This window comes from Onychomys torridus, chromosome 1 (assembly GCF_903995425.1).
Source record: "Onychomys torridus chromosome 1, mOncTor1.1, whole genome shotgun sequence".
NCBI lineage: Eukaryota > Metazoa > Chordata > Mammalia > Rodentia > Cricetidae > Onychomys > Onychomys torridus.
Window position 1 is genome coordinate 17,217,836 of NC_050443.1, and position 21,175 is coordinate 17,239,010.

Below are 21,175 nucleotides of genomic sequence, written 5' to 3' on the forward strand. Positions count from 1 at the left end.
TTCAACGCTGGGGCGGTTACCAAGTCGGCCCAGTGCGCAGGCGCGGGAAAGTTGAATTTTTCGAAGAAAAGTTTGTAGAAATTGAGTGAAAGCATCGGCGCCAGCGTCGGCGCGACTAGAGCAGAATCCCGAACCAGGTGAGCGGGGTGCCAGGAAGGTACTAGCACAGAAAGGGAGGGAACCAGTTGCAGGAGCGGCCTCAGCCAGTCCTGCCTCTCTGAGGTCCAAGCACCCGGGACTCCGGTTCCAGCCAGAGGTAGTTGGAACTATATCTCCCAGCAGGCTACTCGGCGAAAAAGCGAGGAAACCGGGCCAATGTGTGCCGCAAAGCCTACTGGGATTGGTAGTTCCCTAGCCTCTAAGGACTTAACTACCTCGATGAATGGCTCCTTCAGCATCCAAGGCTGGGAGCTCCAAACCCCCTTCCCTCTCCTGGATGTAGAAGTCCAAGCACTCAGCGACCTCTGTCTTAGACCCTGCTCGCTCCAGGCTTTTTGCTCGATGGAATCAACTCTCCCACTGGCCCTTGGCCACCTTCTAGGAATCTCCCGAGATCTGGCGCCCTCTTCATTTTAGGGACTCGGAGGTTTGAGCATATCATTGCACTTGGGTTCATCCCCTGCCTCTCCTTCAGGTGCCTCCATGGCCGGCTCTGAAGAGCTGGGGCTCCGGGAGGACACACTGAAGGTTCTGGCTGCTTTCCTTAGGCGCGGTGAAGCTGCTGGGTCCCCTGTCCCAACTCCAGCCAGGTGAGTGAGTGACCGCTCTCTCCCAGGGACTGCCTTTGACTGGAAGATCTTCCTGAGTCTTGGTACTTGTCCCAGCCTGTCTCCTCCCTTCAAATCTGACCCCATTTGCCTGCCTCGAGTTTCAAGAGTGCTCTTCCATGGGGTTACTCCGAGGTTCTTGTCCCCAGGAGCCCTGGCCAAGAGGAGCCAACAGATTTCCTGAGCCGTCTCCGAAGATGCCTCCCTTGTCCCCTGGGGAGAGGAGCCCCTCCCCCGGAGTCCTCTCGGCCCTGCTTCCTTCCCCTGCGCCCCTGCTATGGCTCCGAGCCTGGTAAGATATTTACACTGGTCACCTGTGAAACTTTAATACACTACTCAGTTTAGCCATAACTATTCCCCTCCTGTGTTAGACTTCTTTTTCTTTCTTTCTTTCTTTCTTTCTTTCTTTCTTTCTTTCTTTCTTTCTTTCTTTCCCTCCCTCCCTCCCTCCCTCCCTCCCTCCCTCCCTTCCTTTCTTTCTTTCTTTCTTTCTTTTTTATTTTTGGGGAGCTGAGGACCGAACCCAGGGCCTTGCACTTGCTAGGCAAGCGCTCTTCCACTGAGCTAAATCCCTAACCTCTAGACTTCTTTCTAGTGGGTAAGGGCAGTGTTGAAACATAGTCACACTTGCTGGACCCCTCCTGCATCAGACTACCTCAAAAACTGGAATCACAGGCATGCCTCATTAAATAGAACCCCAGCTTAAATTTATTTCTGTTTTTGGTTTTTTGAGACAGGGTTTCTCTGTGTAGCCCTGGCTGTCCTGGAACTCACTCTGTAGACTATGCTGGCCTCAAACTCACAGAGATTCACCTGCCTTTGCATCCCAAGTACTGGGATTAAAGGCATGCGCCATCACTGTTGGGGGGGGGGGCGGGGGTCAGTTGAGATTTCTTTCTAGCAATTCTGTGGTTGACCAGGAGGAGGTACTCTGGTACACTTCTTAGGTAGTTATCTCTTTCCTTACATAGGTGCTTCAAGGGCTCTTAGGGGAAGACTTTACTGTAGACCCAATACCCCAGTGCACGAGACAGGAGGCTTGCTTGTCAATCACAACTCCCCACCTAGCTTGGTAATCTGGGCAAATCCTGTCTCCTCTTTGCTCCTCTTTTTCAAGTAGCAGAGAAAGACTGGAAGAAGGGGTACTAGAACTGATCAATGATGGCCAATAGACCTGGGTATGGGGCGCATTGTTGTAATCAGCACTTGGGAGATTGAGGCAGGAGGATTGCTGTCGGTTTAAGGCCAGCCTGGATTACAGAAAGCTGATGATGTAATTGAGTCAGTGGAGTACCTGCCTAGCATGCATGAAGCCCTATATTCAGTTCCCAACAGCACATGAGGCATAGTAGTACACATTAGGAGGTAGAGGAAAGAGGCCTCCAAAGGCCTCAGGCACGCACTTGGCACACAGACATACATGCAGGCAAAACACCCACACTCGTTAAATAAAATAAAAAATATTGGGGGGGGGTGCTATTTTTTTGTTTTGTTTTCTCTGTGAAACAGCTCGGGCTGTCCCATGTAACAGACTTTGTTCTTGGGTCACCAATCAGCTTCCATGTCATGACACGGAGACTTATTATTAATTATGGATGCTCAGCCTTATCTTATGCTTGTCCCATTATCTCTTATAACTTATTTTAACCTGTTTCTCTTCATCTGTGTTTTACCTTAGGGCTTTTACTTTTTGTTCTATATGTCCTATTTCCCTGCTTCCTCCCTCTCTTTCTGCCCCTCTCTCCCTTCTCTCTGGAGCCTAGACTCCCCCTACTTTACTCTCTGCCCACCAGCCCACCCACCTCTCTACTGCCTAGCTATTGGCCGGCCATTCAGCTTTTTATTAAACCAATCAAGTTTCTTAAGCAGGCAAGGTAAAACAGCAACAAATCTTCACATTGTTAAACAAATGCAACATAAACAAATGTAACACATCTTTGCCCAGTTAAACCACAATAGTTCTGGAACTCACTTTACAGACCAGGCTGGCCTGGAACTCACAGAGATCCGCCTGCCTTTGCCTCCTGAGTGCTGGGATTAAAGCGTATGCCACCACGAAGAACATTGGATCTCATGGATCTAGAAATATAGAAAGTTGGGAGCCACCGTGTGGGTGGTGGGAATTGAAGCCAGGTGTGCTGGAAGGACAGCCAGTGCTCTTAATTGCTAGGTCACTCAACCTCTGATGTGCTTTTCTGGCCTTCATGGGCACCATACACCCAAGTGGTACACAAACACTGGTATATGCAGAACAACCATATACATAAAAGTTTAAAAAATCATTTTAAGCCGGGCGGTGGTGGCGCACGCCTTTAATCCCAGCACTCAGGAGGCAGAGCCAGGCGGATCTCTGTGAGTTTGAGGTCAGCCTGGGCTTCCAAGTGAGTTCCAGGAAAGGCACAAAGCTATACAGGGAAACCCTGTCTCGAAAAAAAGAAAAATCATTTAAGGAAGTGTAACTGATTGGATGGCTCACCTAAGAAGTGCAGTGCAGAGGTCTGTTGCTGATCTGTGGACTGGACACGGGGTAAGGCGGCAATGGCAGAAATGCTGTGTGCCCTTACTGGGTGGAATAATCTCCAAAGTTTAGCTTAAATATTCTCAGTTTAATTTGAAGATGCAATCAAGTAGAAAGGCTGAGGACTTTGACAACTTTTACCAAATTCTCTCATGGCCTCAGATTACGCCTTTGTGAAATGGGAATTGTTGCTGTCTAGTGAGATGGTTTGGAGGAGAGAATCCCTAAGTGTCCTGTTGTGTAGACACAAAGAGTTATTCTTGCCACCAGGTCCAGCGACTTCAGACTTCTATGCCCTGGTCGCCCAGCGTCTGGAACAGTTGGTCCAAGAGCAACTGAGATCTCCGCCCAGCCCAGGTAAGCGGCAGAGGGGCCCTGGAGACCAGTGAGAGCGGGCGTGAAGCCAGGCCCCTCCTCAGTTCAATTCTCTTCTTCCCCCCAGAATTCCAGGGACCCCCACCCACAGAAAAGGAAGCCCTGCTAAGGAGGCTGGTAGCCTTGCTGGAGGAGGAAGCAGAAGTCATCAACCAAAAGGTGACCAGCCTATGCTCTGTGCCTTTGAGAGCACAGTCATGGGGTAGGGCAGAAGCAGGCATGGTATTGCCTTGGTGAACACCAGATCATCTTTCCAAGAGTTTGAAGCCTCACCACAATAGGACTTTAAAGAGGAAATGCTCCCTGGAGGTGGGTGTGGCTTCTGCATTTCCTGGAATCTGATTGGCTTTCAAAGCTGGATAATACAGTAACAGTAATAATCTGTAGGAAACAAGGTTTCCATAAATGGCTTCAGCGACTCTTTTTTTTTTTTTTTTTTTTTCCTTTCTTGAGACAGGGTTTCTCTGTGTATCCCTGGCTATCCTGGAACTTCTCTGTAAATCACACTGGCATCGAACTCAGACCTCTGCCTGCTTCTGCTTCCCGAGTGCTGGGTTCAAAGGCATGCGCCACCATTCCGGGCTTGGCTTCAGGTACTCCAAAGGAGAATTTACTGTTTAGAACTCAGAACTGTACTTTGCTCTGAGTCTAGACCCCCTTCCTGGGAGTCCATTGGCCAAGAGCCTAGAGGCTGATTGAGTGGGACTTAGTGCTTGGCAGCCCTGCCTCCCTGGGCTGTTTGCAGAGTAGCAGTAACTGACACTGCCCCTCCGACCCGCAGCTAGCTTCTGATCCTGCTCTGCACCGGAAGCTGGCTCGCCTGTCAGCAGGCTCTTTCGCCCGCCTTGTGGAACTCTTCTCCAGCCGGGAAGTCAGCTCCACCCCAAGCTGTGTGAGCCCTTCGCTGCCGTGCCCGGCCCCACCACCGCCATCCCCGGAGCCACTGGCCCGCCTGGCTCTGGCCATGGAGCTGAGCCGGCGCGTGGCCGGGCTGGGGGGTACCCTGGCCGGCCTCAGCGTGGAACACGTACACAGCTTTGCGCCTTGGATCCAGGCCCATGGGGGCTGGGTAAGTCATAGACGTCCTGCCAAGCCTCATTTTACTGCTGTTTGATGGGGACCAGCTTAGGTTTCCTCCCATTCAGTCCATCGTGTATTTATTGAACACTTGCTATGTGCCAGGCACCTTGCTGAGGTCCTGATGCCAGCTGTCTTGATCCAGCAGTTGTGAGAATAGCTCTTACAGCTCCCCAGCCCTCTCATCTTTCTGGGGTAGTTGTGTAGTGCTGCATGGGATACTTAGCTAGTGACCCGGGTCCCAAGGACCTCTGCTTCCTATGTTGAGTATCAGCTCAGTGAAGTCTTCCCTGGACCTTATTTATTGTTTTATAAACATAAAATAGAAATAATAATAAATAAGTCTACTTAGCATAATACCATATTTTTAAATCCAGGACTCAGGCAGGCAGATCTCTATGAGGTCAAGGCCAGCCTAGTCTACATAGGGAATTCCAGACCAGCTAGGGCTGCATAATGAGACCCTGGAGGTGGGAATAAGGATAGGGATGGTACCTGGTGGTGCAGGCCTGTCATCCCAGGTGCCAGAGAGGCTGAGGCAAGAGCATCATCCAGGTTAACGACATCCTGGGCTACAGAGAGTAGGTTCAAGGTCAGCCTAGGCAACTTAGTGAGATCTTGTCTCAAAATATGAACAGAGCTCAATGGTAGAGTCTAGCACTTAAGAATGGGATTAGCTGGGCGGTGGTGGTGCACGCCTTTAATCCCAGAACTCGGGAGGCAGGGCCAGGCGGATCTCTGTGAGTTTGAGGCCAGCCTGGGCTACCAAGTGAGTTCCAAGAAAGTCACAAAACTACACAGAGAAACCCTGTCTGGAAAAAACAAACAAACAAACAAACAAAAAGAATGGGATTAAAGAGTGTGGTCTAGAGACACAGCTAGCCATGGGAGAGGCCCCTGCTCATCCTGAGATGGGGGCTCTGGGCCATAGATTGTCTGTGCATAGCCCCATCTGGATAGATCCGGAGAGACCTGGAGATGGGGGCCAGGCCCAACAGGAAGGACTCTGGACTTCACTGCTTGATGAAGCTGGAGGTTCTTTCAAGACTGAATGTGGGCACCAGGTTATCGAATTCCCCTCCTTTCCTGCCAGTGGAGATTACTCCCAGGATCCAGAAGGAGACGCGACTACATGGTGAAGAAATGAACCTGAAGGATCTCAAATGAATCTAAGCACACTGAGCTCTTTTGTCCATTCACTCCCTTCTTCTCAGTCAATTCTGTCTACACAGCTTCTTCTCTGTTCTCACACTGAGCTCCTCTGTCCCTTCTTCGGCTGTTCCCTCATTGTTCTCTCTTAGCCCTTCTTTTGTTCTCCTCCACAAGCATATATATCTCCATTCATTAACAAGCTGTTAGTAAAACTACAAAGTAAACTCTCAGGGACACGTATTCTGACAAGAGTCACACTTGGGCCTGGTGGAGGTGGCGCAAACCTTTAGTCTCAGCACTCAGGAGGCAGAGGCAGGCGGATCTCTGAGTTTGAGGTCAGCCTGGTCTACAAAGCGAGTTCCAGGACAGCCCAGACTGTTACACAGAGAAATCATGTCTTAAAAAAAAAAAAAAAAAAAGTCACACTTGGCAAACTGGTGATTGACAACAGTTACAGGCTGTATAAAGTTCTACTTCTTAAAGGGATAGCTACAAGGGAAGAAATTAAACCAATGAGAGATTTAAGGAAAAGGCAAAGAATACGTGTACCATTTTATGTGATTAATAATATCTGGACATGGTTAATCAGTTAACAGTGTTTTTCTGTTAATCACCTGAATCTCAGGCCTAAGATCTTGCATTAAAATGGGTGTAGAAATAAATACGAAGTGTAAATTGTTTTCTGAGTCAGAGTGGGAGGTGCTGGTGGAGGAAGCTTAGGGCAGCACAGGTGCTATTGATCTCTTGAAGGACTCAGATATACCACGGCCAGACACCTGCGCTCTCACTTCTCGTTGGCTGTAATTCTTCTGAAGGGTTTTCATCCGACAAGGCCAGGCATCTGCACTTCTGCTCTGTGAAAGTTCTACGAGAACACTTTGGCCAGTTTTGCCTTGTCAGTGGCTAAGGATAGAGAACAAGACCTCTAAGTGTCTACAGCCCACATGGAACAAGATCGTTATGAAGCATATTTTAGTATGTTTCTGTTCATACAAATTGGGGTGGTGATGGCACATGCCTTTAATCCCAGCACTCGAGAGGCAGAGGCAGGCAGATTTCTGTGAGTTCGAGGTCAGCCTGGGCTACAGAGTGAGTTCCAAGAAAGGTGCAAAGCTACATGGAGAAATCCTGTCTCAAAAAAAAAAAAAATTACAGTTAAATAAGAATCCATCTTCTAGACTATCCACAGTTTTGTGTGCCCATAAGATTGAGATGTAGTCATGAGATTACATGTACACATAACATGGAAATGCATGGTAAATGGGGAGAGTCACAGCTTATTGCACAAGAAGTTAGTTCATTCAAAAGGTAGTAATTCCATCACGCCTTTCGTGATGGCTTTCCTCCAACAGAACCCTTGGTTCTGATAGGTTGACCCTCTGAGCACTGGTTGTCACCTGCTGTATACTCCCATGGCCTCCTGCTACCCGCAGCTCTCAACACCAGGTCAAGATGTTACTGTGAGCATCTGTAGGCTCCTCTGCACTCCTTGGGAGAGGGAGCTGGGAATGATGGCGGAATCCAGACTACACTGGAGCAGAATGAGGAGAGGAAGGATGGACATGTGGAACTCATCCAAGAACCTGGCATACCCACTTCTTTTAACAGAGATGTCAGAAGAACTTAGGGGAGACTAGAGACTGGGCAGGGCTGTCATGGAGTTAAAGGGCAGTCCTTAGAACAGAGACTGAAACCAGCACAGAAGAGCCAGCCCCTGAACTACTCTGTGTCGGGACACTGCCCCTCTCACAGGGTCTGTCCCCTTCCTCTGTCTCCCAGCCCTCTCTGCGTGTCTGATCCCATCTCTCTGGCCTCAGTCTCCCCGCCTGTCTTTTGGGGAAGGCCTCAGCTCATGGGCTCTGTCCCCTGCAGGCGGGCATCCTGGCCATCTCACCTGTGGACCTGGATTTACCCTTGGACTGAGTGCTCCTCTGAAGCTGCTGCAGGAATGACCACAACTTCTGGTGACACACGTTTCCTCTCAGGGCTGTGGGGTGGGGGCTTGCCATGGCACTTTTTTCTTTTTCTTTCTTTTTTTGCCAAAAAGATTGTTTAGAAATATTTCTATATTAAAAGCTTTGTTCTTTAACTAAAGCACCAAGGTGTTTGTTTGGCTGTGTGAGTTTGTTTGTGTGTTTGTGTGTGTGTGTACACATGTATGTGCATTTGAGTGAACTGGAACATATGTGGAGATGAGAGGTCAAGGTTGGAGTCTATCACACTCTACCTTTTTTTTTTCTTGACACATGGTCTCTCTATGTGGCCCTGGAGTCTTATCACACTCTACCTTTTTTTTTTTTTTTTCTTTTTTTGATACATGGTCTCCCTATGTGGCCCTGGCTGTCCTGCAACTCTGATTCCTGAATGCTGGGATTACAACGGGCATGGTGACCCACTCCTTTAGTCCTGGCACTCTGGAGGCTGAGGCAGGTGGATCTCTGAGTTGGAGACCAGCCTGGTCTACAGAGTAAGTTCCAGGGCAGTCAAAGCTACACAAAGAAACCTTGTCTCAAAAAAAACTAAAAGAAAAAAAAAGCAAAAAAAAATGTTCATTTTTACGTTTGAGTGTTTGCCTGCATGTATGTATGTATGTGCACTATATGTGTGCAGTGCCTACAGTCATCTCCAAGCCATTTTATGTCTAAAAATTATTGTTATATGTAAGGAAGGTGCCAGAAAAAGGCATCACGTCTCCTGGAGCTAGTTCTAGGCAGTTAAATGCCAGATACAGGCCCTGAGAACAGAACTTGGGTCTTGCTCTGCAAGAACAAATGCTGTGAACTGCTAGGTAGCCTCTCCAACTTCGGCTTACTGATTTCTAAAAAGAGATTTATAATTGAAAAATGACATGTACAGGTGTGCTGGGGTGTGGCTGTTAAGTGCAGGTGACATCCAATCACTTGGAACTGAAGTCACAGGCAGTCTCGGCCACCTGAGCTTGGATCTGGTGCTTCACACAGCCTCCCAGTCAATGCGTAACTGCTTCGGTAACCCTGGTGAGCAGCTCGGGAGTCCTGTATGGCTCTGAGAGTCTTGGCCATGTAAATTTCCCGAATCTCAAGAGCTTCCTCCTTCCCATGTTCCAATCTGGAAGAAATAGGTGCACAGCTGGCTTCTGGCAGTGCCCAGATGCACTTTTTTTTTTTTTTTTTTTTTTTTTGAGCCGCTATGGGTAGCACGTTCATCAGCCAGGCCAGTGGTTCTCAACCTTCCTAATGCCATGACCCTTTAGTAAAGTTCATGTTATGGTGATCTCTAAACAAAAAATCATTCTCGCCGGGCGAGAATCAGGTTTTGAGAGAAACCCTGTCTACAAAACAAAAATTTGTTACTACTTCGTAACTGTAATTTTGCTACTGTTACAAATCGTAATGTAAATGTTTCCTCGGTGACCCTGTAAGAGGGTTGTTTAACCCCCAAAGGGGTCATGACCCACAGATTATGAACCACTGAGCTGAGCATCTCCAGCCCTGACTTATGGTAGAACTCTGAGGTTGCTGCACACTAAACAAAGTAATTAAATGTTAGGAGTCTGAAGGAAGCAGGTCAGACGTGCACGCAAACCTCATGAGGAGGCCCGGATTGGAGGGGCTCATTTGGTAATTTAAAGGATACTGTGCTTGGGCCAAGTACTGGTGGGACAAAAGGTAAAGGACAGGTGCACAAAACCCAGCAATTAGCATCCATCCTCAGGCAGAGAGTAACGTTTTGCAGATGCAGGGAAACTTTCTGGAGGAGGTGGTGTCCAAACTGCCCGTGATTGACGTGTAGGAGTTGGCCAGACAAAGGGTGATACCTAGGTGTCTCCCGCAGAGGACTGGGAAGCCACAGGTCTTCAGAACTTGGCGCAGTCCAGTACAAGGGTGGGGCAAATCACACGGACCTCACTACGACCCCTGGCTGGTTTTAGGGTCCCAGACCGGAACTATCCCCCATCTACCTTCCAAAGACTCGGTATTTCCCCACAGCTCGCCCACGCACCCTATTTCCTCCGGTAGTCTTTCCAGCCGGGAGAATCCACCGAATGATGACTGACATTCCTGAGAGCAAATCACTACTGCCCAAGCACTGCCCGCCTCCTTGTGGGCCAATAGCCCCTGTCGTTCTTCACCGATCTCTTAAAGGGAATGGAATAAGAACCGTGCAACGTCAACTTCACTCAGCCAATAGCAACGCGGGGGAGGCGGACCGTCCTAGTGATAGACAGCTCAGTTTCTTGATATCCGCTTAGCGCGGAGCCCGCCGGGAAGCTTCGAGGCGGAGCGGGCCGGAAGGAGGCGGGAAGACTTGGTGGGATATTACCCAATCACCATGTGCACTGGTTAAGATAGACAGACAGTTGTTCCCTTCCTAGCCGACAGGAGGGGATGGTCCTTTGAACGCTAGGAGGGGCGGGCACTTGACCTTTGATAGACGTGCATACCATCCAATTGCGGCGTGACCCCTTCAGATGGACGACTTTTCTGGCCAATGAAGACATATGGCGGGGTCTCGGGGGCCGGGCGGTGGACCCTCTGGTAAAAGGCGGTCCCCGGTCGGGGGTGGGGGGAGAGAGAAGAAAGGGGGGGGTCTCGGAGGCCGGAGGACTTGGGTGAAGATGGCGGCAGCCGAGGCCGCGAACTGCATCATGGAGGTGAGTAGCTGGGCTCTTCGGGCCCGTGGAAGGGCGGCGCGCGACGGGTTGTCCACGGCCTGAGCTGTGGAGACCGGGCCTCGTGTGTGCTGGGCCTCGCGTAGGTCCGCGGCGGGCGATGTGCGCGATCGTCATGGGGGTGACCCCGGCTTTCGGGGCTCGGGGACCCCAAGCTGAGGCGAGGGCCGGCGCACGTGGGCGCGGGCCGGGGGCGCGCCGCGCCGGGCCGCACGTGGTCGCGCAGCGTAGCGTGGGGAGGGGGTGTGCCGCTCGAGGGGCCCGCGGGCTCCACGTGCGGGACAAAGGCCCCGCCCCCGGCCCGATGACCCGGGGTGCCCCGCGGCCGTGCGCCCGCTCCCCGCCCGCTCCCCGCGCGGCCGCTCCCCGCGCGGCCGTGCGCCCGCTCCCCGCCCGCTCCCCGCGCGGCCGCTCCCCGTCGTGGCCCGGCGCATCGCCCGCGCCGCGCGTCCCTCGGCCTGGGTGACCCCTGTGCGGTGGCTGGGCACGGGCAGGGCAGGCCTGTGGCCTCCCTGAGAGCGTGGTGGGGCATCGCCCCGGCAGGCCGGCGGCCCGCGCTGGGCACCCCTCGTGGTCACTGGCTTGTGAGAGGGCCGTCTTTCTCCCGGGGCGTGGCCCGAGCCCACCCCACGTGGGAGCCCGCGGGTGGGTGGTCGGAGGTCGGCCTCGGGGCTGAAGGCGGTCCCGGGGCTATGCAGTACACAGCCCAAGGCCCTGCCCCTCCCAGAACCCCTGGCTACGCAGCCTGAGGGGCGGAGGGGGCTCTGGTTCGAGGACGGCACCTAGTTTATTTGCTTCCAGTTGAGTGTTCCTCCCTGAGCTGTGTTCCTCAGTCTGCTTTTTTACTTAGTTTGATGCAAAATGGGTCTGGCAGCCCGGCAGCGGTGCTGGCGCACGCCTGGAATCCCAGCACTCGGGAGGCAGAGGCAGGCGGATCTCTGCGAGTTCGAGGCCAGCCTGGGCTACAGAGAGAGTTCCAGGAGAGGCGCAAAGCTACACAGAGAAACCCTGTCTCGAAAAACTAAAATTAAAAAAAAAAAAAAAACAGAGTCTGGCCTTGAACTCACCGTGTAGCCCAGGCTGGCCTTGAACTTGCATCTTCTTTCCTTAAGCCTCCTGAGTAGCTCAGATGACAGCTTCACCACCAGGCCTATAAGGCAGGTCCTAGTCTCAGGTTAAACCCTCTCCAGTCAGTTGTTAACCTGCTGGTATCTGTACTATTGAAAAAGAGGGGCCCACACGGGAACTCCCCCACTGGCTGTGGGGAACTGAGAGCAGGTCTTGGCCTCTCTGAAAGCCTTGGATAGCAGCCGTTGATGGGATATCATTTGATGTGGCCCATACCTCTTCAGGTTCTCTGGAGAGGAAGGTCAGTTCCTGGGACACCCGCCATGGGGATCAGTTAGCCCACAGGGTCACTGAAGTGACCCTGGGCCTGGCACTTGTGGACAGAGAAAAAAGAGAGGGCTGTTTCAGTGTGGGGTTCCAGGTGGGGTGTTAAAGAGGGGCTGGCCCCACCTTTCCAAGGCATGTGTTGTACCACTGGGTGACACCTCTTTTCAGGTGGAGTCGGTGGTGTGCCTGCTGTGGTGTGCCTGCTGTGGTGTGGTGGTATGCCACATTTCTCTAATGGAATCCTCTTAGGGCAAAAGACAATTGTGGTGGGGCAGCCAGGTGCCCAGCACCCATCACCTGTCGGCCCCCTCCCTCTGGTTTATTCATGGCACTTCAGCCTGGCGAGTGCGTGTGTGCGTGCGTGAATGTCATCTAATCTTGGTGGGATTAGGTAGTGAAGGGGAGCGGCAGCTGGCATTGCTCGTGTGCCCTGGCAGGTATTTGGTATTCTGGCCTAGATAGGGTAGGTGTATGTGGCCAGCCATCTGACCAGAGAGAGACAACATGGGGCAGGCCACCATCTCTTCAGCCAACAGCTGGGCCAGGAGACCCTTTCCTTCCCTTTCCTCCCCACTGCTCTCCCTTCCCTGCCCACTGCAGCCTCATTGCTCCTGCTTACACCAACCTGCAAAACACTCACAGCCCCAAAGGCCTTCCCCAGCCACCCCAGTAGCTAATCCTTTTTCCCTGTTACTCTCTCCTAGAATTTTGTAGCCACCTTGGCTAATGGGATGAGCCTCCAGCCGCCTCTTGAAGAAGTAAATATCCTTTTGTGAGACCCCACCCCAGCCCACTTCCATAAAAGCATACCTCCATACACCAGGAGGTCTAACCATCCTCTTGCTTCAAACCAATTTCCTCTGCTGTGCCCCTAAACACATAGGACTTCCTGGCCCAGCTGGCTCCCCCAGAACCATGGCTGCTTCCTTAACTCCATCTCCAGCCCCCCTCCCCTGGCTTCCCATGTGTCTGCCCTGGCTCTGCCCTCCCTTTCCTCCCTCCCTCCCCAGCTGTGGGCTGAGCTAGAGACGGGCATAGAGCCTGCAGAGATGGTAGGCGAGGCGGTTGCTCCTTGGATGGTGCTCTGGGTGGGTGCTGGAAGTGGAAACATTCCCTGGGGAAGAAAGATGCTGGAGGGCTGGAGGGTTGTCCTGTTGTGATGAGGGCTTCTGCAGGTTGAGGAGGCCCTGGGGCCACCTGTGACCGGCGCTTTTGCTGCTCCTCTCCCTCAGGTTTCCTGTGGCCAAGCAGAAAGCAGTGAGAAGCCCAATGCTGAGGATATGACATCCAAAGACTACTACTTTGACTCCTATGCCCACTTTGGCATCCATGAGGTGAGTGGAGACTTCCCCTAAAGCCAGTACATCCTGAAGGGCTGCACGGTTGGACAGGCGGTGAATATCTCTACAAGGGCACTGCTGCCTTTCTTGGTTAGCCCAGTGCTCTGCAGGCTAGTCTCCTGCTGAGCCTGCGTGCCTCAGACCTTAGGATGAGGCCAGGGCTTGCTGGTGTCGGCGCCCTCTGGTGGTTGGTGGTGGAACTCAGCCTCCGCTCATAGGACACTAGCTTCCCAGCCTTTTGATGGGGAGGTAGGGTTCACTGCAGCTGAAACGGCATTCTAAGGAGCCCTCCTTTTCCACACACCTTTTTCTGGGAGCCTGTCCTGTCCTGGAACTCACTCTGTAGCCCAGGCTGGCCTCGAACTCCCTGCCTCTGCCTCCCGACTGCTGGGGTAAAGGTGTGAGCCGCCGCCGCCTGGTCCACACAGGCTTTTAGAAGACTGTTCTCCTGGGAATGTGGCTAAGTGGCAGAGCAGTTGTCTAGCAGACGCTGGACCTGGTCTCTGTCCCAGCATCATTAGGGGAAATTAAACTTCTGAAGACGTACCTCAGTTATAAAGGTCTTGCCATGCAAGCATGAGTTGCAGAGTTCAATCCTCTAACCCACTTTTTAAGACAGGCATAGGGTTGGAAAGACGGTTCAGTGAGTAGGCGTGCTTGCCACACGAGCTTGAACTTGGTCCCTGAAACTCAGAATAGAAGGAGGAGAAAGTTGTCCTGTGACCTCCATGTTCTGTATGCACGATAAGTTAGTAGCACCAAGCATAATAGTATTGCTTGTATCACCTCAGCTCTGGGGAGGCCGAGGCATGCTGACGCCTGGGGCTCACTGGCTAGCCAGCCTAGCCTAATTGTCCAGCTACCAGGTCTCAGACACCATGTCGCCTGGGAGGCGACACCAAGAGTGGACCTCTTCCTTGCGTGTGCTGAGCAGCCTGCTTGCTGCTCGCCTCTGTCTGCTCCTCCTGTTTTAAATTGTCGGAGCAGTGGGGGCACACGCCTTTAGTCCCAACACTCGGGAGGCAGAGGCAGGAGGATCTCTGAGTTCCAGGCCAGCCTGAGCCTGGTCTACAGAGTGAGCTCCAGAACAGGCACCAAAACTACACAGCGAAATCCTGTCTCAAAAAAACAAAACAAAACAAAACAAAAAGTCTGAGAAGTCTGAGCACTAACTGTGCCCAGCATCAGTGTGGGGGTGGCACCCAGGCCTTATGTGTCCCTCGTTCTGTCTCCACACCCAGGAGATGCTGAAGGATGAAGTGCGCACCCTTACATACCGAAACTCCATGTTTCACAACCGACACCTCTTCAAAGACAAGGTGGTGCTGGATGTGGGCTCAGGCACCGGCATCCTCTGCATGTTTGCGGCCAAGGCAGGGGCCCGAAAGGTCATTGGGGTGAGTCTCACAGAGGCCTTGCTGGGCTTGAGCTGGATGGAGGTGGTAGATGGCGGGAGAGCAAGGATTGGACTCAACCCTTCTTCCTTCCTGCCTTAGATTGAGTGTTCCAGTATCTCTGATTATGCTGTGAAGATTGTCAAAGCCAACAAGTTAGACCACGGTGAGGAGGAGGAGGAGGAGGGGCGGGGTGGGGGGGGAAGGTCTGTGGAGGAACATCCCAGTCAGTGAAGAGTTAAGAGACCACAGTGGGCAACTAGTGACTCCATTGTGTTTGGGGGTGCTGAGGGTGCCAGGGTGTTGGTCCTGGTGCTTTAGGGTTTTAGGGGGATTGAACTTGGGGCTTCCCATATGAAGTAGCAGGAACTCTGCTACCCTACTTCCCTTAGTGGCCACCTCAGGACAGTCCACTCCGACCATGACTGACACTGCCTTCCTGAGAATCCCACACCTGCCAGTGTGTCCACAGTGCTGTGCATTTTCCCACCGGAGGTTTGGGCCCCTGCTCCTTTAGTTAAGGGCCTTGTTCTTATAGTCAAACGTACACATTTCCATAAGCCTGTCTGTTGGAGGCCTCTAACCTGCCTTAGACACTAACCTCTGGCACATGCCATTTCACACCAAACTAGTTTTAAGCTTTTTTTAAAAAAAAGATTTATTTATTTATTATGTATACATTGTTCTGCTGCATATATGTCTGCAGGCCAGAAGAGGGCACCAGATAGAACTCAATTATACATGTTTGCTGGGTATTGAACCCAAGACCTTGAGAAGAGCAGCCAGTGCTCTTAAGATCTGAGCCATCTTTCCAGCCCATGGTTAAGCTTTGTTGGTGTTTTGTATTGGTTTTGGTTTTTGGTTTGGTTTGGTTTTTTGAGACAGGGATTCTTTTGCACTTTTCCTGGAATTCGCTCTGTAGACCAGGCTGGCCTCGAACTCACAAAGATCCGCCTGCCTCTGCCTCCCGCATGCTGGGATTAAAGGTGTGCCCCTCTGCCCACCAGCTACAAAAATACCTTTCAAAGCACCATCACCCAGATCCCATTAGGTTCCATCTACCCATGCTTGCCTCTTTGCCCTGGAATAGACTGAAGCAAAATTCACATGGAATGTCATATACTTGTAAGTTAAGCTCCTCAGTATACTCAGAGGTTTTTTCCTCCCTCTCAGTGCTAGGGATGGAGCTTTGTCCTTGCCTAGCAGGGGCCCTCCTGCTGAGCCAGGCTGTCAGCCTTCTTTGGATTTTGAGGCAGGATCTCTTACTGTAACCCAAACCGGCTTAAGCAAATGGGGTGACAGGCCTGTGGGGTGACAGGCCTGTGGGGGTGACAGGCCTGTGGCACTAGGCCATGTAATCGGGTTGTTGTTTGTTCTTAACACTGTTTATTTGGGGGTATGCTACAGGGCATATGTGGAGGTCAGAAGACAATTAGTGGGAATCTGTTCTCAAATTCTACCCTGTGGGTCCTAGGGGAAGATTTCAGATCATCTAGCTTGGTGGCAATTACCCCCTAAAACATTGAGCCCTCTCACTGGCCCTCATGTTAAAAATCTGACCATACCATTACTTACTGCTTCGAATCTACTGGATAGAAAATGTATATTTGTTCTGAGGATTGCTAGGGTTAGAAGCCCAGACCTGAAGAATGTTAAACCTGGGCTCTTAGGAGAGCTATTCCCAGCCCTACATACAGGGCATGAAGCTGCTGCTGCACCACAGGGCTTGATCTGGGTCTGGTTTTATGGCCCTTTTAATTCCAGCCCTAGGGAGGCTGAGGCAGGCACATCTCTGGGTTCAAGGCCAGTCTGGTCTATAGAGCTAGTTCCAGGACATCCAGAGCTACACAGTGAGAGCCTGTTTCAGGAGAGAGATGGAGATGCTGCTTGACCAGTATTCTGTGGGGTGTGTGGAACCGGGTGGGCAGCCCTCCCTCTGACTGGCATGTCGTCCTGTGGCCGTAGTGGTAACCATCATCAAAGGCAAGGTGGAGGAGGTGGAGCTGCCTGTGGAAAAGGTGGACATCATCATCAGCGAATGGATGGGCTACTGCCTGTTCTATGAGTCCATGCTCAACACGGTGCTGCATGCCCGGGACAAGTGGCTGGTGAGGCTTGCCGGGGCCAGGGCTGCTTATGTGCTGGGGATACAGTGGGCACCCCAACTAAGAAGTCAGAGCAGTGAGTAGGCTACCACCAGGTAGGTGCTCAGGTGGAGCACGCCTTTCTGAGGAGGGACCAAAGGAGGGGTGGAGAGGAGCTGGCCGCTGTGGGGCCTTGCATCAGAAGTGGGTCTGCTGTGTAGCAGGGATAGTGGCAGGGCAGTGAGGACAGGAGGAACACGGGGAATGGGGGTATGGAGGGGGTGGTCTTTCTCTCTGGAGTGTTCCAGGATCTAAGAACTGTGGAACAGCCTGGGCTTGAGTGGGGACCAGACTGAAGGATGAGGGTGAGACATAGATGGCTAAGGGGTCTCGATGGAAGGTGATAGCCAGGGAGCACAGTGGGGTGTGTAGTTAGTTGGGCTGCTCAGGTGGTGTTAGGCTCTTGCTCTTACCCAACTCCTCCCTCAGGCACCCGATGGCCTCATCTTCCCAGACCGGGCCACCCTTTATGTCACAGCCATTGAGGACCGACAGTATAAAGACTACAAGATCCACTGTGAGCTGGGGTAGTGAGTGAGGGCAGGGCGGGTGGTAAATGCATGGTCTGGATTCCACAGCTCATCTGACCCTATCTGTACCCAGGGTGGGAGAATGTATATGGTTTTGATATGTCCTGTATCAAAGACGTGGCCATCAAGGAGCCCTTGGTGGATGTGGTGGACCCAAAGCAGCTGGTCACGAATGCCTGCCTCATAAAGGTAACTCACAGCAGTGGGGGTTCCCGGTCCCTGACCTGTCCATTAGAGGCCTGGGGAAGACAGTTTAGCCCACACATCTGAGCTGTGAGAGCCATGCCTGGTGCGGAATTCCAGGATAGCAAGGACAAAAGCAGGGCCAGTGCTCCGAAGCAGAGCCAGCCCCAGACAGGCCAGTGCTGGAAGCAGGCTGGGCTGTGAGATAGCCCTGCCTGGTGTGGAGATGCAAGGCGCCCTGAAGCCATCAAGGAGCACAGCTGTGGACAGCAGAGGTGGTGGAGTGTGCTGCTTATAGACTGGCAGCTGGGGTTCTGCTGGTTTGTGGTTTTTCTCATGGAATTTGGTGTGTGCCTGTGATCTGAGCATCAGGAGTTGGGACTGGAAGGATGGGTGACTTCGTGGTTAAAAGTACTTGCTGCTCATTCAGAGGCTATCAGGCAGTTCACAATCAGTTCTGTTTGTCACTCTCCAGTCTGTGGATCCAGCACCTCTAGCCTCAGTGGGCATCTCTGCATGGATATAGTTCCATAAATACAGGCACACACACACATGCATAACTGTACGTAAATAATATGTGGTTTGGGTAGTTTGCTTTTTTGGTTTTTTTGAAACAGTTTGGAGCTGTATATCATGACACAGTTGTGTGGGTTCATGCGGATTTGTGGAATAAAGACTCAGAGGCACCTTAAGAATGTCTTTAGCCTCTTGACAGCTGCAGGGGGGTCCAGCCTCGAAGGACTAAAGCCCCTTTTTTTCCCCTTCACCTAAGGCATATTTATTTACTCCATTTTACAGTTTAGATAGTAAATAACCTAACCGTACCTTCAAAGCAAACCAAAAGGAGCTCCCAGAGACTAAATGCCAGGTGCAAGGTACCATGGTTTTCTGGGTTTCCTGGACCAAGTTTTGCATAGGCCTTTGATCCTTGGGGGACTCCCTGATCCTTGACTCTCAGACAAGATTCACATAGGGCAATAAGAAAAACAAAAGGTGTGGTTAAACAAAGGAAGGATTAGGGCTAGGGGCTGCCCTCTGGAGCCAGGCCAGGAGCTCAGCAGGAATGCTGCCACAAGGGTTTCTCTATTGTTTTGGTGCCTGTCCTAAATTTCACTCTGTAGACCAGACTGGCCTCGAACTCACAGTGATCCGTCTGCCTTAAAGGCATACACCACCATCGCCTGGCTATAATATGTGTTTTAATGTATATATTTTGATTTGTCTGCATGTATGTGTGCCTGTTTTGTCTGGATGTTAGAAGAGGGTATCAGATCTGGAACTGGAGTTACAGGCAATTGGGAGCTGCCAAGTATGTGCTGGGATTTGAACCCAGATCCTCTGGAAGAGCAGCCAGTAGTGCTCTTAACCACTGAGCCATCTCTAGCACCCAGAAATATCCTTTTAAAAAAGGGTGTTTTGAGCCAGGCTGTAGTGGCACACGTCTTTAATCCCAGCACTTGGGAGGCAGAGGCAGGCGGATCTCTGTGAGTTCAAGGACAGCCTGGGCTATAGCGTGAGATCCAGGAAAGGTGCAAAGCTACACAGAGAAACCCTGTCTGGGGGCGGGGGAAGGTGTTTTGTTTGTTCTTGAGGGCCAGCCTAGGCTACGTGAGCCCGTTTCAGAAGCAGTGGTGGGGTGTGGTGGGGTTTGTTAGGTTCCAGTATTTGCTGTGATGGGAAGGGGCCTGACAGTCTAATCACTGGGCTTGCCTGTTCTGCAGGAGGTGGACATCTATACAGTGAAGGTAGAGGACCTGACCTTCACCTCCCCCTTCTGCCTCCAAGTGAAGAGGAATGACTACGTGCACGCATTGGTGGCCTACTTCAACATCGAGTTCACCCGATGCCACAAGAGGACCGGCTTTTCTACCAGTGAGGGCCGTGTGGGGCTGGGCCAGGGCCAAAAGGACATCATCGCAGTTTCTGTGTGGTGGTGCATAGCAGGAGGCGAGGCTTTGGCACTTAGGGTTGTCGTAGAGCCACCTGGGAACTAGGGCAGAAAGCTGTCAATCTGAAGGCCAACCTGGGCAAGCAAGTTTGTGATACCCTATCTCAAAGAAAAGCCGTAGAGAGCCTACCTAGAATCCCCCAGGGAGGAACGGGGGTGTGGCTCACTGGTATAGTGCCTGTGGTACTCTGGTCCTGGGTCCCAGCACCAGTCCTGGTAAGCACAAAGGTAGGAAGCAGGGACAGCAGCCCTCAGCCTTGCTGGTAGGGTCTTGTGGGGCATTGGCTGGTCACAGAACTTAGCACAGACAGCACCTGGGCAGAGGGTGGGGTTGACCACGCCCGCCTTTCAGGTCCTGAGTCCCCATACACACACTGGAAGCAGACTGTGTTCTACATGGAGGACTACCTAACGGTGAAGACTGGCGAGGAGATCTTTGGCACCATTGGCATGAGGCCCAACGCCAAAAACAATGTGAGGCTTGGAGGAGAGTAAACGATGTGTGGGCTGTGCAGAAAAGGTTCTGAGCAGAGCTGAGCAGTGTCGGCTTGGGTGCTATGGGGGACTCTAGGAAGCCCCAGCATGGCTGCTGGGGTTAGTGATAATCCTTGCTCAGTGCCCTCCCACAGGATGGAGCCACTGAAGTCACCTGACTCCCTGTACAGGTTAAGGTGGCAGATACCAGAGAGCAAGGTGATTCTGGGACTACCCAGCCTTGTTCCAGGGGTGGAAGGGGCTTGGTGAAGCTTGCTGGGGTCCTGGGGACAGTGGTGGAACTCTGGTAAAGGAGAATAGCACTTGCTGGTGCCAGGTAGTATTCCCCCTTGGTGCAGAAACTGATCTAGACTGGCTTGGCTCTGGAGCGGGGTGAAGATGGCCTCTGGTGTGGTCACTGAGTCAGGGTGCAGGGTATGGAGTGTGCTAGCATGAGTTGCCAGTACACTTCACCCTTGGCTTGGTGCCACACCTGAGCCCTGTCTCCCACCTTTTCCCTTCAGCGCGACTTGGACTTTACCATCGACCTGGACTTCAAGGGACAGCTATGTGAGCTCTCTTGCTCCACCGACTACCGGATGCGCTGAGGAGGTGCCAGGCTGGCCCTCCTGCAGAAAGAAGAGGGCTCGGGGCTGGGCTTGGGGGATGGGAGGGTACATCGTGACTGTGTTTTTCATAACTTATGTTTTTATATGGTTGTGTTTACGCCAATAAATCCTCAGCTGACGGTTCCACTTCTTGTCCTGGGGGTTAGGGTGACTGGGCAGCTTGTCATTATACCTCAGGCTAGGGTTCCTGGCTACACCAGTCTCTGGATTCCCATGATCTCTTCTCACCTGTCCAGGACCCTGTAAGGCCAGGCTAGGGCTAACTGGGGCCCATCCTTTGGCAGGAGAACTAGGTCTGTTTGAACCCTCCCTGGCTTCCAGTCACACTGGATTCTGGTTTGGAAGCTATATGCCTGTCTGTGCCCTGCCCTTCCTCTGCTGTTGCTGAGTGGGCTGGGTCACCCTGGGCTGGGATTCTATGTGGCATGGCCAATTGGGGCTGGGTAACTAAAACCAAAGCTCACTTATCAGGCCTGGGCTCTAGGATGCCCTTGGGAAAGAGATAGTCTGGTCTGGCTTCCCGCCTGTGGCTACTGCGCTGGTGCTAAAGACACTAGGTTTCTTGCTTTGGCCCTGCCTCTGAGGAGTGCTTTGCTAG

General features: G+C 52.2%; 2 protein-coding genes across 9 annotated transcripts; both read left to right on the plus strand.

The window, feature by feature from the left end:
* Nucleotides 1-14: 14 nt before the first annotated feature.
* Bcl2l12 (BCL2 like 12) lies at nucleotides 15-7,921 on the plus strand. 6 transcript variants are annotated; one of them, XM_036204064.1, is made up of 7 exons: nucleotides 15-137; nucleotides 635-749; nucleotides 917-1,059; nucleotides 3,556-3,642; nucleotides 3,728-3,819; nucleotides 4,442-4,729; nucleotides 7,260-7,921. In XM_036204064.1, exons 2-7 carry the CDS (start codon nucleotides 643-645, stop codon nucleotides 7,524-7,526), a joined length of 984 nt encoding a protein of 327 aa, XP_036059957.1. In that variant the 5' UTR covers nucleotides 15-137; nucleotides 635-642; the 3' UTR covers nucleotides 7,527-7,921. The 6 variants fall into 6 exon arrangements, with proteins under 6 accessions (XP_036059957.1, XP_036059972.1, XP_036059982.1 ...); XM_036204079.1 differs by having other exon boundaries at nucleotides 7,762-7,921; XM_036204089.1 differs by lacking the exon at nucleotides 7,260-7,921 and adding an exon at nucleotides 5,669-6,201.
* Nucleotides 7,922-10,389: 2,468 nt separating this feature from the next.
* Prmt1 (protein arginine methyltransferase 1) lies at nucleotides 10,390-20,703 on the plus strand. Of its 3 annotated transcripts, XM_036174897.1 has the most exons (11): nucleotides 10,390-10,522; nucleotides 12,640-12,693; nucleotides 13,168-13,269; nucleotides 14,517-14,672; nucleotides 14,772-14,835; nucleotides 16,635-16,777; nucleotides 17,243-17,330; nucleotides 17,417-17,532; nucleotides 19,248-19,398; nucleotides 19,827-19,948; nucleotides 20,473-20,703. In XM_036174897.1, exons 1-11 carry the CDS (start codon nucleotides 10,487-10,489, stop codon nucleotides 20,554-20,556), a joined length of 1,116 nt encoding a protein of 371 aa, XP_036030790.1. In that variant the 5' UTR covers nucleotides 10,390-10,486; the 3' UTR covers nucleotides 20,557-20,703. The 3 variants fall into 3 exon arrangements, with proteins under 3 accessions (XP_036030790.1, XP_036030798.1, XP_036030806.1); XM_036174905.1 differs by lacking the exon at nucleotides 12,640-12,693; XM_036174913.1 differs by lacking the exons at nucleotides 10,390-10,522; nucleotides 12,640-12,693 and adding an exon at nucleotides 12,896-12,987.
* Nucleotides 20,704-21,175: the final 472 nt, after the last annotated feature.